The following is a 16,300-nucleotide window of genomic DNA, read 5'->3' on the forward strand; positions in this document are numbered from 1 at the left end:
ATGACTAGTAATGACAAACAACGTGGGCGAGACGAAACTGATCTCTTTTAGTTCTATAACAATGAATAGATTTTGGTATCTCGTTCGCCCACTAGTTAACATCGATTGCCCAAAATGACGCTGGTATGGTCCATTATATATTGGTGACTTGTCGGATCCACTCGCGTACGCTGGACACTCGCGAGAAGACCACCAGGTTGCCGTTGTGGCACTCGAAATTGGGTGTTGTTGAACAGAAAAACAAAATGTCTTTAAATGAAAGTTGACATTAAATTAGTGTACCTAACAATTTATGTTATTTATAAGTCTTGATACCATTGTTGTGTAGCACAAGCTTACAAGGAAATCTGCTAAATTAAAGCCTAAAATTTATTTAAGACTCCTGCTCATACTTTGGTGGTATAAATACATATCACAGTAACTTTGTAGCAAAGCATTATTTTGATAAGAGTCTAACGCTACAATCCTATATCGTAGCCTCTGCAACGAAGCCCAGATCCTCGCCCCGAAACATGTGCAAAACGACAATAATGTTCAGAGTCTGATGAAAGACCTTAATTCATTCCTAATTTTCGTTATCAATAATAACAAAGGTCTATTCCGTGCCCCTCACTTCGCATCGTACCCTAGAAATATAATATGTATTCATATACCTACAATGGGAATATGAAATAAAGAGTGCGGATAATTGTGTATTTCTTGTACTTAATGACATTTTTACTTTTATTTTGTGTCACTGCTAGTAAAATCATGCCCAAATTAATGGGTTTGGCCATTAAATATCTATGCTGATTCTAGGCTGAATGATGGATCTCAGTCTACAAATCTTAGTTATATTAGAGGTGAGAATAGCGTTTGTCCATGATTTTAGAATTCTTACATTGAAACATACACGAGTGTGAAGTGAGTAAAGTATACTTAAGAATACAAATAAAGAATTCATGCATTAAATTGTTTAAAGAAATAACCAACCTCGTAGCTGTCGGTGCTGTAGCTCGGATAGCCCACGTCGAGGCCTGCGGGGAGGTCGGGCTGGTCGTCGAGCTTCGCAGCCGCCAGGATCTTGCCGTCCAACGGCAGCGGTTCCTCCAGTTCCGCCAGCAAGAAGTCCCATCGTGCAGTCACCTAGAAATTATTTAGGTTTCTTTGTGTTAATATATTTTATGAAAAGTTCAAACTGAAAACTGGAATTTTGTGCAGGTATTATATTAATCTTTTATAGGTTACCACAGCAGGGGTATTTTAAAGCAATATTAAACATTGGTTATCATCTTATTAAGAATTATTTCAGAGGTATATCTGAAAGAAATATTAAATATTAGGTATACTTAAAGAAATAGATCTCTCTTTAATAACACTCAGTCAATAACTTCCAACGTAAGCGATAACTACCCGTCGACATAGGGGTAAATAGAGTGGGGTCCATGCCCACCCTAAAATTACGTGGTGCCCACGAGATTTTGAGCCAGCCTTTTACAACTATAATTTTTAAAGACCACAAATATCAAGTCTGTGCAGTATCAAATAAGTACACAAAAATCGTTTTATTTATTTGAGACTAGGACACTGGTTCCCTCTGCGCTCAATTTAGGACATGCAATCCGTAATTTCGTAATTCCGGAACAATTAATGTACATATATTTCATCTCCGAAAATGAGAAACATAATATCGTAATTACGATATGCATGGGTTTCAATTATTTACATAATATTAGTTTTTGCTCGCGGCTTCGCCCGCGTGAAGGAGTTTTCCAGGATAAAAGCCCTGCCAAAAAGTGTCTGATTTAATTATATTTATGGCTCACTATTTTAGTCATAGTGACTTCCATATAAATGGATATACGCTGATGCAGACTTTTATTTAGAACTATTTAAGATAAACAATCCTACGATACATCATCTTCGTCTAACTCCAACGGTTTAGGCAGCGTACGCCAAGATAGCATTTTTTTTCGTACATACTTGGTATGTATCGTTATATTATGACCAAATCACACAAAATCATTATAAATTGTAGCCTATGTGTTATTCTGATGTATAACCAATATTACTGTAAAGTTTCATCCAAATCCGTTCAGTAGTTTTTTCGTGAAAGAGGAACAAACAAACATACATCTGTCCTTACAAACTTTAGAATACATATAAGTAGGAAGTATTTTGAATTTTCGACGTCACCCAACGCGGGTACACACAGCAGACATGCACTGCGCCTGCGCTTACGTATATCCCTCTCTTTTAACCATTTGTTTTTGTTGTAAGTAATTGGTATATATGTTCTGAGTTATTTATAAAATTAAGTAAAAAGATGTTTCATTAACACGAGTGTTTATTTCAAAGTAAATATGTAACTAGGCAAACAACAAAACAACAATATTCAAATATTTACAAAAATAAAACACACAAAAAAATATTGGTCACAACAAAGGTTACATTCTACAACAGCCGCCATAAATCGAAGTTGTGGCCAAAAAAAATAATTAAGTTTCTAAACCTAAGTTACCTGCACATCGCTTGTGTGCTAGAGGTCCAAGAGCCTTCGCAAGGAAATCCGCAGGCATATCGCTGCTTTTTATATATTCCAACTTAACAACATTATTAGATACCTTCTCCCTAATAAAGTAAAACATGGTATCTATACGCTTCGTTCTGCTGTGGTGTACCGGATTTCGAACGAACTTCATGGCACTTTGGCTGTCAGAAGCTAAGTGTTAAGTGAACAAAGTTTACCTGTTATCTCGAAAAAAATCGAAGTAAGTAACACGCTTCCTTCGTGGCAGACGCTAATGCCATGTATTCTGCTTCGGCCGAACTTAACGCAACAGTAGGTTGCTTCTTGGACTCCCATGAAACTGGACCTCCATTTAACTTGTTAATATAACCGGTGCATGACCTTCTGTCGATTAGACAGTTTGCCCAGTCTGCGCCACTAATGATGTAATACAATTAAAAGATATATTAATATTAAAATCTATTATTATAATAGTATTTTAACGTATTGACTACAGTGCCAAAATAATGAAATTTATACGAAAGCAGAACGCCAGTGCGGCTGACACATAAGAGGTGGAATAAGTATGAAATAATCCGTGAGTATTTAAAAGAAAAAAACACTTCTGTTCTCCACCAATGCACATATATTATTGAGATAAAAATTCCACCGACTGCCTCGGTAACGTAGTTAAACTGCAAGCGCGGTACGGCAGCGCTCTGAAGTCCTGGGTTCGAACTTGAAAACCAGGGTCGAGCAAAGTGGTATTTAGGTTTTTCTGATCAGTATCAGTTCGGTGTCTGGAATTTGTGCCCGATATGGCAATAGGCTCGCCCCCTATCACATAATAGATCAGATCACACTTGGCGAGAAGTGCGTGCCCTGGTTTCGCCTCTGCATACCCCTTCGGTGCCTAGCCATGCCCGGTGAGCATCTGCGTCATGCGAAATGTTGCCACGCCGTGGATGCAACCGCAATACCTATAGAGCCACAAACGTTTAATAATATGGTGTTCTACATTGTTATTCCGAGCAGTCGCGGAGTTTTTTTTCGTCTGATGCACACACACACTAACAAGGTTTATTGCCGAAGGTGTAGGCAGAGGCTCAACTGGTGACCCACTCACCGCCGTGTGTATTGCGTCTAGAGTTGGGTAGGACATGACGTAAAAAAGAGTTTGTAAGAGTAGCCTCTTTTTAGCATTGAGCCGGTACAACGTCCTACTTCAAATGAGGCGAGGCGTAGTGAGGCTCGGCGCTTCAATGCGTATCTTACAGTATTCTGTAATGTTAACCCTCAAAATATTTCCCTCTCGCTCGCGACTCGAAACGCAGTAATGTAATGTCCATTGTAAAATAACGTCCTACTGTAATTTGTAGCATGCGGTTCTCTACCTCACTGTCCTCGTCCTACAGTTTACCAGAGACGGAGAATAAGTAACGCGACTGCCGCGACATAAAATTTGAAGTAGTACAATATATAATTTTGAGCCACTCTTACATTTTGATGTCATGTACCGGACAAATGTACCGCCTCTTGTATGTTCTACTCAACATTAATTGCGTCCCATAGTGGCATAGGGGGCCAGCCTTTCGCCATATCGGGGATAAGGGCCATACAACTTAATTCTAAGATAATTTGTTGTTTTATTAGCTACGATTTTTTTAAGTTATAAATACCAGTTCACTTCACGTCATCAATTAATATTAACAAATTTCCTTAGGTACTATGGTACAGAAGATCGTTCATAAGTGCTAGGTGCCAGTGGCGAAGGGTTAAATTTCTTAAAAGGTAACCCGAGGCAAATCAGTGGCCCGAGTTAACATATCGCGGGCAATTTCTTGGAAACCAAAATCTAAATTTAATCTTAGTTCATATTCATAGAATTGAAAAAAAAACCGTAAACAATTCGTCCATTAACCACAAATATGGGTATTAATTGTGATAAGAGCAACAAAAATATTAAAATTATAATCACAATACCTAACTGTGACTATCTGTTTATTCTCAGAATATAACTTTGTAAATGTAATTTCCCCAAAGACATAGGCATCACGTTCGTGAAACAGATCAACAGTTTAAGAGTACCTACTTGATATACTTATATCAATTTAAATTATCAACAAAGGTTATTTTGGTAGTGGAATTTCTAGGAAAATAAATACAAGGTGCGCCATCTAAAGTTATTTAAACGTTGTCTAAAATAACTAATCGATATCGATTATATTAACAAACAACAGGCTAATGGCCGATAGATTATTCTCCAAAAAGTTAATATTATGTTCTAAAATTATAATTTACTTGTTAAATATAAAAAATCCTACTTATGAAAATCGCGCAAAGCTATGCTTAGTTACATTTTGACTAATCTCCTCTTAAACTTTTAATCAGTGCTTAACTTTTTCTTAGGGGCCGTTCAAGTATTACGTTACGCAATTTACGGGGGAGGGGGTCTTGTAAAACGTTAGGTTGCGTTACAGGGGCGGGCGGGGGCTTTCGTACAAAGCGTTATGTAACAATTTGTTTTATTTTAAAACAATAACAAAGGTATTTTAGCGACTTTCCGATATTTTGCGTAAAATAATTGTAAGTATTAGATTTTTTTTTAACTTTAGTGTTACATAACTTTTGTAGGGGGGGGCTTACGGCGCGTTACATAGGGGGGGGGGGTAGTGGGGTCAAAAATCTTGACCCAAAAACTTGGACTACAAAAACAAAAACACATAGCGAACTTTACATCAGAGCAAAATATAATAGGGTACCGGACTCATTTTTGTTCTTTACTATTATCAAATATTTACATCATATAAATTAAAACACACAAGGAATTATTAAAATCCGGTGAAATATCAACAAGTTATAAGTCTTTGAATTTCGGTGGAAGGGTTAATTAACGGACGGTTTTTCGGTGTGCTGCGAGGAGTCTCGAAAATATTTTTTTTCTCATAAAATATTAAAGCGATACCAACATTTTATACATGAAACTGGTTGTTATTAATGCTACTTTACGTGATAATTTAATCATCTTCCAATTCTCTCTGTGTAAGCTTAAAGATAGAAAAGAGACGAAATACCCACATGTGACGTCATCGGGAATTACGACGCGTGCAAAAGAAAGAGATGAAGCGATATCCTCACAAGGCGCCCACCTCTGCATGTTACAATATTTGAAATATGAATTACTCGCTCATTTTTTAACCAATTTTTATGCAAAATTCGTAGGCGTGCTTCTTTTTCGTATTATTAACCATTACATATAGAATAATGTACAAAATCAAACGTAGGCCGGTCCCCTATTATCGAAATCCATTTTTGATAAAAATCACAGTAGCCAGCCTTTACAGTCATATTTAACCTCAAAACATAAATTTACTCGATCTGCTGTAAGTCAAAACCCGCCATCTTGCCTCTTAAGTAGGTTTAAACTAAGAACCAGTGATGTTTTGACAGCTATTTAAGCAATTCCTAACCATTTTTCTTAATGCTAAAACAAGTTTATAAGTAAGACTGATATTGTATAATAACACCCAAAACGTAAAAGGGAAACCGATAGTAATCGGGTTGTATGGACGCTTCGCCACTAGTATACCTACTACAACAATCAACATCAAATTATACCTACATATTGTGTAGCATACAGATGTATACATCTAATTATAAAATACTACAGCGTTTTCCTCGAGGAATATAGACCACTCCTGCCTATGCATTCCTTATTCTTTATGTGAGCAAAAAAGAAGGTCCCTGATTGGAACAAATTTGTAGGGAACATGTTTTTTTGTTTAACAGGGTGGAGGAAAAAAAATAAAATGTCCTCAGGGACCCGAGTTCTCAGGGTACACAAAACGTCGCTCATAAAATTTCCAGAAAATTGGCCTTATATGTGACCCGACCCTCTGTTTAAAACTATGACACGCTGATGCCCCTGAGTCGCGACATATAAAGTTTAAGGCCTATTCACTTAAATCCAACACTGATATTGCCTGACGTAAGTAATTGTCCTATAATCTAAAAAGACAACACACAATACTGGCGGATTTTAAAACCCAATTGCCAGTCCACAAATTTTGTATTGAGTAATTATCTAGTGATGGGGATAAATAAACGTCCTGTATATCTGTGTATAATCTGCGGGTAGAGCTCGCTAAACGGCTGCGATTAACAGTTACAAGAAAGAGATGATAAGAAAATTTACGAAAACATTACCTCTTTGTAGATTACCTCTAGGTCGCATCATCAATTTGTGGTTCATATATAGTGCAGTGGAGTGGTTTGTTGCGGTACTACAATGTTCAGCTCGAAGCAGTCGGTTGTGTTGGCAGTGGCGGCGGTGCTCTTCGGGTGCGCGTGCGCAGCGCCCAATCCTGGCGCCAACGACATACAACTTAATCAAAAATTAAGTGAGTGGATTTAAACTTAATATATGCATAATATTATGTTTCACATAATTAATCTAGTGCATGACTTCTAAAACGATTAACTACTAAGTTTTGCAAGAAAATAACTTACAAAGTTTTTTTTAAACAAAGGCTTTTTCTTATTTGACTGTCACTTGCAAAATCAAAATAACAAATAATAAAATTTTGAGACTGTAGTTATGCAACGTCCCGAACCATCCATAGCTATCCGACGTCACGAAGTGCCCATTCTGGACTCAGAAGTTGACTCTGCATTTTCGGTCTCAATTCATAGAATAAGCCCACACAATGCCTTGTACTCATTAGTACCTTTGTGATGTGTAAGGATAATTATTAATTAAAATGTAGCCTTTGCTTCGGCAACACGTTCTTTTATTTTAATTCACCCGAATAAAAGTTTGACTGGCGCAGCCGATAGGATCGTTTCGTATAGGCTGTACCGTCGTTCGTTGCGTCTAGGTGTCTATATCCACCTGCTAAACGCTAATACGCGGTGCGAATAGCTGAGGAACGATCCGTGAACCAAACACTTTGGTCGGAAGAATCGAGTATGTTCCACTTACTGTTGTTCCTTATTATTATCTCCTGTATTTTTCAATAAACAGGGTTTAACATTATATTAAATTCATCGTTATTTTTGAGATCGGACATCTCTCATAATAACGTGTCTGGTACTAATTCAGTAACATGACCAAGTATCTTATCTAATTCTAATACATAGAGTACAAATAGAGTTCTTAATTCCAATTTATTTTATTGCATAATTAAATTTACAGAAAATTGTGTTACATATTATATTTGATTAAAATAATTAAATATTGAAATATTTTTATTTCTTTTTTGCAAAATTAAGTTTTTGTAGATTTTTATATTTTACACTTTTATATTATAATTTTAATTAATATTAATATATGTATGATTTAATATTTTAATGAACTGTGTTCTTGTGTTTGTATTTTGTGTTTTATCGTGTGCATAAGTGATTTATTTTTCATATTGGCATATCTAAATTTGTTGCGTACTCACTACTCAATTAAAATGAAGCATGCAAATAATGTTCCGCTACCGGAGTCCGAGGTTCAAATCGCGCAAGTCATTCCTATTCCAAAGGAAATGCTTCAACTTATGCCATTTTTTAACGGTGATAGGCGTAAATTATATTTATTTTTTAAGAAATGTAGAGACATATTTATTACTACATCAAAACTTACAAAAAATAAGACTTGATCATACTAATAACGAAGATGCACTTAAATATGATTGACTTATAATTGAACTTGACGAAAATGAAATAATTATATTCAAAAAGTTCACTCTGATTTCGCAAATAATTGCCATTTTTATTATACAACTGATACTCTAAATACAAATTCTGTTTTACTAGAGGCATACGTGAATGTCCTTGAATCTGCGCTAAAAGAGTTAGCTTCTCGACAAAAATTTAGGAAATAAATGCTTTAACTTTTAGTAAGGTATCAGTGCTACATCAGGCTATAGTCTCATCTACAGAATTGACGTATCATTTAAGATCAATAGCAGAAAATAAATAACTCGGTCAAATTAGAAGAAACTATTGCTATTCAGTCGTAACTGTCCGACTGTTGGGCACGGGCCTCCTCTACTACGAGAGGGATTAGGCCTTAGTCCACCACGCGGGCCTAGTGCGAATTGGTAGACTTCACACACCCTCGAAAGTTCTATAGAGAACTTCTCAGGTATGCAGATTTCCTCACGATGTTTTCCTTCACCATTAAAGCAAGCGATAATTCACAAAGAATACACACATAGTCTAAGAAGAGTCAGAGGTGCGTGCCCTTGGGATTTAAACCTGCAGACATTCGTCTCGGCAGTCCGTTCCACAACCAACTAGGTTATCGCCGCTTATCTGACAGCTTATACCTACATATCTGAATGCAATTTGCAGACGAAATCGTAACAGCGCAGTTCTAGCATACAGTGGTTGGTGTTGTACTAGGATGTACCTAGTACCTAAAAAACAAGGTACCTATGTAGGTACCTTGTTTTTTATTATTTATAATGTATAGTATACTCCTATATACGTACAAGTATTTTTTGCTACTATAAATGCGAAATTCTGCTACAAGGTCTACTACACTTATAGAAAAGGTTTTGTACCGGAAAAAAACTACTTACTTATTTCCAAACATATTACAATATTGAATAGAGTTGTAAGTTACATATGTCTATTATTTGGGAATCCATCTATCTATTAACTATTTACAGTGTCATAAAATGCATCAACGCAAAAATATTGTCGCCGTACTGCCTTTTGCCACCACTACATATTGTGATCTCTCATGTGTAGAGAAAATAAATATTAGCCAAGTAAAATATCCCGGAAACAAGGTTATAAGCATTCCTCATGTTATATTGTTTTAAAAACTTGTCACATTGCCTGTAGTTTTCAGTTATGAACTTATAGACAGATTAATGAAATGAAATTAGCGCAAAAAAATCCGTTAAGTTTTATTTCAACATCGAATTAATTATTATACTTATGCTGGGTTTCGTACTGTACAGACCACAACTCTACAGCGAAGTTGCTTTAAGCTAAATTTACACCTATATCAAAGAATATTCTGAGACGGTATTAATTACTTTAATTAAAATATTATATCTAACAACAAAGGACCATACGCGAAACATGCAAAGACAAAATGTTTTGGCGAACATTAACGGTATAAAGTCACGCAAGTTTTATACTCCGGCTTGCGTTGTATACACTGCCGCTTCTAGGCAATTTTATATTACTTTGATTTTACATAAAACTTTTTTTGCAGGTATCGAAGCTAAGGGGGCAAAGCAGCCAATTGATACGAGGGCAGTGAAGGAACGGTATCCATACGCAGTTCGGAGTTTCGGAGGCTTCTGCGGAGGAACCATTATCAGTCCCACCTGGATCCTGACCGCCGGCCACTGGTACGTTCTCTTCTCATTTCAAGATCTCATTAGTCTTAGGTATAGGCAAACATCTTCCTACCTTGAAAACCACGCAATGTTGTGGTGAAATATGGATTCTATTTCTTGTACTGATGACATTTACTGTAAAAAGGAAAAACAAAACTGGTGTCCCTAAACCTGGTTTTGTATCTTCCTGGTCCGGCTATCGTTCATGTGTGGGATATGGACGTAATCTCTATCAGATATCCCCACACGTCATTAACCGAGAACGTGTCACTGTAATAGTTTAACTGTTCACTTACAAAGCTACATGCCTATTTTATACGTTATGTGCTCCATAAAAACGATAAATAATATTTTGTAATATAGGTATCAAAGTACACAATGTTCTGAGTGGTCTGGTAGTTTTACTCGATTGAGATAAAAACTGGCCTACTATATAATCATCCTTGATATTCAACTCACTTCTTAATAGGGTATTACACTCTTTTTTGAAAAGTGTCTCAAATTAATCTTAAGGTGATAAAACACTACTAGAAATTTTATAAAAAAAAATATTCAATGAATAAGTGCCATTAAAATACATTTCCATTTTAAATTTTCCCGCATAAATAAACGAAAACGCTAGAGGCCACGTTGTTGACGTCATCTCGACAGTAAACATCAATTAACAACGCTGTGCCTATGCACAGCGTTTAGGGAAAGAGGAAATTATTGCAATTAAAATGAGCTACCATCTTTATCATTAGTATGTACTATGTTGTTCCTGAATCTAAGAATACTAGTGTAAAAATGCCGAACAAATTATGGAATCAAGTGCCAACTGATATACTTATCTATGAGGAAAACTTGGTTACAACTTGCGAGAAGAGATCCAAATTTATTGTCCGAAAAAAAATTGTATATTTCGATAATTTAGAAATAGTGAACGCGTATTGCCACTTCAAGCAGTTTACCGCCTTGATAACGTCATGTCATGACGGCACTCGTTTCGCATATTTGTAAAACAGATAAAAAAAGTCAAAACTTTGGATTGAATCTAAAAATTGAATTTATAATTTTATGCGCGGAAACTACTATTTTCCGATTGCCTTCTGATTAAACTATCTTATTTATGTATTTTTGGATTTTTTCTCACATACACTAAAATACCCTATTCACTCTGGGAATGCAAGCGGCAATATCTTTTATCTAAATAGATTCCGCTACACAGCCATGCACGAACAATGAGAAAGCGTGTTTAAATCTAGGCTCCTTGGAGACAATAGTACCGGTGCGCGATTTGAGACGGGTAATTTATGTGGGCTGCGAGACATTGATTTCGCTCCTATGCCGCTAAAAATGTAGCCCCGGGAGATAATGTAGGTACCTAAATCTTGTACTTGAAGTTGAAAACAGCAAAATAATTTACTTTTGATGTTGGTATAATTAGGTATATATAACACCTTTGTATCAATGAGAAAGGTCTATTATAATCTTTTTGTTCTGTAGAACATGGAGGTACCTAGGTTTCATTGCTTGTCATAACTTTTACATTCTCAGGGTAGCCTACGAATCAAGAGTAAATGTCAAAAATTTTCAAATACTTAGTTACCAGTGCTGGTAAGTGTTAATACTATAAGGAACATGCTTATACTATTTAATATTCGAAGTAAATTTTTCGTATTTTTAAAAATACCGTTACTATACTCATACGCAATGCTCGTACGTGAAACATCAACGCAGGTGCTCACACATTATCTCGTGCTGGCACCGTGACTACGTCAGTGCATGCATAATTCCCTCTTATGGTGTTTTCCTCGAGTATATGTTGTTGTATAACAAAAACACATTTTTAATAGCCGTAAAGTGTTGTGTGTACGCAATCAATGTTCTGAACAGAGGACATTGCATATTGTAAAACCCACTGTGTGTTTCGTTATAATTGCAAGAAAAAATATAAAGCGGTTCTATCTGAATGTCACTTACTAGTATTTGGATGAGGTATTTATTAACAGCATTCAATCAGTTGTACTGCTGACCCGATAATATTTTCTGCCAGTAGGTTTACGTAGGTATTATTTTTAACGAATTATAAAAGTTTGACCTAACTGCAAAGCCACGATCACCTGTTACCGCTGCTTGGAAACTTGTAATAAGTACTTACTTAAGTAATTAATTATAATAATTTTCTCGAGTTCAACTTATAAACAATGCAAGTGAAATATTGTGTTATGATTTTGTGTTTGAACTTAGTTTTATATATTTTGATGAAAAGTAAATAATGTTTATTTGTACGTGCTGTCCTACATGTATCTAATATTAGTAATTATTTTCTTTAATTTTCGATTCATACGAAGATTATTATGACTGTTCTATACTAAATTCTTTTTAAAGTTGTAGGATTAGTTTTCAGTGGTCAAACAAGCGTCTCATTTTTATACTTTAATGCTGTAGGTAACCATTAGTACCTACTTATTAAAAAGCTAGAAAAAGCAAATCGTCTTCGATCCAACTAAAAATTCCACACGACGGAGTGATGTCATCGGGTTGACTTCGATTATAGAACAAAATCAAAATGCCGCGCCGTGTCGACCACAACCCGAAAACTTACAATAAAGCAATCTTATCCCTTCAACAAACATACAGTTATACCCATTGTCCGGCTGATTAATTATTGATTCTCGAACTGTACTATAACTGTGGCTTTAGCCTATAACGCTCGGAAACTTCAAAATTAAATTCTGACGTAGAAATATACTTATCAGTTATAAATTGTATAATGTCTGTACGTGACATTCGCTGCAATTGGCGTTAGAAAAATTAGTTACCTACTGCCCATGTAATATTAAAACGTATAATGTTTAATAACCATGGTTCATAAAATTAATTTAATTGAGATTTGTGACTGCTATGGATTAATCATTACCTACTTTATTTTATTTATGATAACCTGCATATCGTACGAGGTGACAGCGCAACTCACAAGGCAATGAACATGTTATTCCAATATTATTCAAATCTACTATTGATTATATTTAGGTACCTGCTTCAGCATGTTATTTTTTCAGCGTAATCATTTGTCATAGAATATATTCCTCAATAGCTTTCCCTTACTACAGAGATTCAAGTACTGAGTACTTATTCTCAAACACTTTATAACCTATGTAGGTACCTACACACTTTTTTAGTGTGCTTCATCGGTTGAAAATCCTGTGATCAGTATCTATATACGAAGTTTTCGAAATCAAAACGAGTGTGTAAACATTTGTGTTGACAATACCATATTATTTATGTGGCAGCACTGCGTGTGCCCGCCGGAAAAGTATGGCGTGTTTGTACCGATGTGAACTTGAGAAATATTAATTAAAAGGTGTTAATGATTAATATTTTTTTTTATTTTGGCGTCTGAAAATACCTAAAAATATTGTAAACTCTGAGACCTGAGCTTAAAACATGTTATTGATTTGCTTATCATCGATGAACTTCGACTAACCGTGGTAACACTAACTTTACCTGTCTACCATTTGTACCATAGGCGCGGACTTATATATAATATATGAATAAGAATTATAATATAATTGCAGCTCGATACTCTATGCGGGGAGCGGCCTACCGGCCGGCACCAACATTACCGAGGTATCTAGCTTGTACCGCTTCCCCAAGCGGCTCGTCATACACCCGCTCTTCTCCATAGGACCCGTCTGGCTCAACGCTACGGAGTTCAACCTCAAACAGGTATGCTTATTTATCTCAATAAATAATATTTACTTAAATACTTGCCTGCTGCAAGAAATTAGCAAGTAGATGGATGGAACCAATTAAAAATTATTATTGATCAAGGCATTATGGTACCTACTGTTAGGCAAACTTAAAGAATTTAATTAAAAAAACCGGATTTTCCTTTCCTGTTCATCGACGAACATGGGCGCAGAGGGAACCAGTGACCTAGTCTGAAAAAAATTAACGGTTTCTGTGTACTTATTTAATACTGGACAGATTTGATATTTGTGGTCGTTTTAAAAATTATAGTAGTAATAGGCTGGCTCAAAATCTCGTGGGCACCACGTAATTTTGGGGTGGGCATGGACCCCAATCTATATACGCCTATGTCAACGGGTAGTTATTGCTCACGTAGGTAGTCATAAACTGAAAGTGTTAACAAAGAATGATATATTTCTTTAAGTAAATTTTTACTTTAAATTACACTCTTAATATGAGGGAAACTAATGTTGAATAAATTAGTTTCCCTCATATTGAAAGTAGGTAGGAAATTAATCATTGCCTATGATAATTAATATATTAATAAAATACCCGCGCAGAAGCGCAGTTTTCATTTGAACTTTTCATAAAATATATTAACACAAAGAAACCTAAATTAATTCTAGGCGGCTGCACGATGGGACTTCTTGTTGATAGAACTGGAGGAACCGCTGCCGTTGGACGGCAAGATCCTGGCGGCTGCGAAGCTCGACGACCAGCCCGACCTCCCCGCAGGCCTCGACGTGGGCTATCCGAGCTACAGCACCGACACCTACGAGGTTGGTTATTTCTTTATACAATTTGATGCATGAATTCTTTATTTGTAATCTTACTTATATATTACTAATTTAATACTCATGTATGGACAAACACTATTCTCGCCCAGAATCAGCATAGCTGTTTAATGGCTAAATCCATTAATTATAAGAATTTAGTCATGCTTTTTTCTAGCAGTAACACATTTAGGCTCAGTAAAAATGACATTAAATACAAGAAATACATAATTATTCGCCCTTTTTATTTAATAATCCCATTCTATACGAATATATAATACATTTCAAGGCTAAGATACAAAGCGAGATGCACGGAAAGAAGCTTTCGGTTCAATCTAACGAGGTGTGCTCGAAGCTAGAGCAGTTCAAGGCGGAGGACATGTTGTGCGCCAAGGGACGTCCACCGCGATACGACTTCGTCTGCTTCGTGAGTACATACAAACGATACCCGATAGCCTTATTCGAACCACGGCACCATACGAACGCGTTCGATATTGACGAAAACAAAGTCCTTAAGTACACAACAGTCACGCAATGCATTAGTACAATAGTTCCGATCCCACTTAAAATAGAAGACTTGCATCGTTATTATTGATAACGAAAATTAGGAATGAATTAAGGTCTTTCAAAATCCAGACCATGAACATTATTGTCATATTGCACATTTGTTTCGGGGCGAGGATCTGGGCTTTTTAGCCGGATTATAGAGGCTTCGTCGCTGAGGTTACGGTATAGGATTGCAGCGTTAGACTCTTACCAAAATAATGCTTTTGCTACAAAGTTACTGTGATGTGTATTTTGTACCACCTGTCTCAGTAGGCACTCTTGCCTAAATTTTAGGATTTTATTTAGCAGATTTTCTTGTAAGCTTGTGCTACACAATAATGGTATCAAGCGACAATTCATTAGACTTATAACATAAACATTGTTCGGTACACTAATTTAATGTCAACTTTCATATAAAGACATTTATTTTTTCTGTTCAACTACACCCAATTACATGAATGTTGTCAACTTGCAGAGCGACAGTGGCAGTGGGCTAGTAGACAACAATGGTCGCCTAGTCGGCGTGGTGTCGTGGGCCGAGAACAACGCTTTCGAGTGCCGCAACGGCAACCTGGCGGTCTTCTCGCGAGTGTCCAGCGTACGCGAGTGGATCCGACAAGTCACCAACATATAATAGACCATACCGTTGTCATTTTGGGCTGTAGTGTATAGATAATAAATATAGACGCGTGTACTGGTGTGACGTACGGAAGTGGAGAGTTGGGAGCGACAGCTCACCGCTCACTCCACTCCCGGCCGCCGCGCGAGTAGCAGTGTCAGTGATTGCATCGGAATTGTTTTATTAAGTCCCTACAAAGTGAACACAACAAGTGGCGACCCTGTCAGGATCTAAAATTACAAGGGTACGGAAATTAATATGAGAGCTAAATCAATAAACAGGACATTGTTTTCTTGCGCTATCCGTAGCCACTATAAAATGTGGGGTGTGTGAATGTGCAACTCATATCCTGCCCTTTTTATAATATTGGTGACTAAGTATAGATATTTACTTCAATATTAAAATGATTCTGCAAAATTGATTGGTACCTATAATAGTAACGATAATTAAATGCTATAGGTGTATCAGCAATTCCTCGTTGTTGTCAAAAAAAGTGCAGGATAAATTGGCAATATAAATAGTGAGTTATTACTGGTCATTCGGTTATCATTTTTGGTTTTGCTCAGGTAAGTATTGTTTTAATATTCGATGGACAGACAGGTGCTTGCAGTTCTGGGTAAATTCGAACGATTAGATTACTCAACAAATATGAAGAAACGGACACCTACATATATTGCTTATTCTTTTTTATGTATATTAGTTATAAAGAAAAATAGTAATAGTCACAAAGCCTCTGTGTTTTCCTAATATTTCCTTACCAACGTGAATTGCTTACTTTTGATAACAACGGCGG

The 16,300-nt window shown here is 36.3% G+C and overlaps 1 protein-coding gene across 1 annotated transcript; it reads left to right on the forward strand.

Annotated features, from left to right (window-relative positions):
* The first annotated feature begins 6,733 nt into the window (after positions 1–6,733).
* On the forward strand, positions 6,734–15,676 carry LOC119190058 (scolexin B-like). The gene is made up of 6 exons (XM_037441080.1): positions 6,734–6,888; positions 9,708–9,846; positions 13,395–13,545; positions 14,196–14,348; positions 14,632–14,769; positions 15,364–15,676. The coding sequence occupies exons 1-6, from the start codon at positions 6,777–6,779 to the stop codon at positions 15,520–15,522; spliced, it is 852 nt and encodes a 283-aa protein (XP_037296977.1). The 5' UTR covers positions 6,734–6,776; the 3' UTR covers positions 15,523–15,676.
* Positions 15,677–16,300: the final 624 nt, after the last annotated feature.

This window comes from Manduca sexta, chromosome 21 (assembly GCF_014839805.1).
Source record: "Manduca sexta isolate Smith_Timp_Sample1 chromosome 21, JHU_Msex_v1.0, whole genome shotgun sequence".
Classification (NCBI taxonomy): Eukaryota; Metazoa; Arthropoda; class Insecta; order Lepidoptera; family Sphingidae; genus Manduca; species Manduca sexta.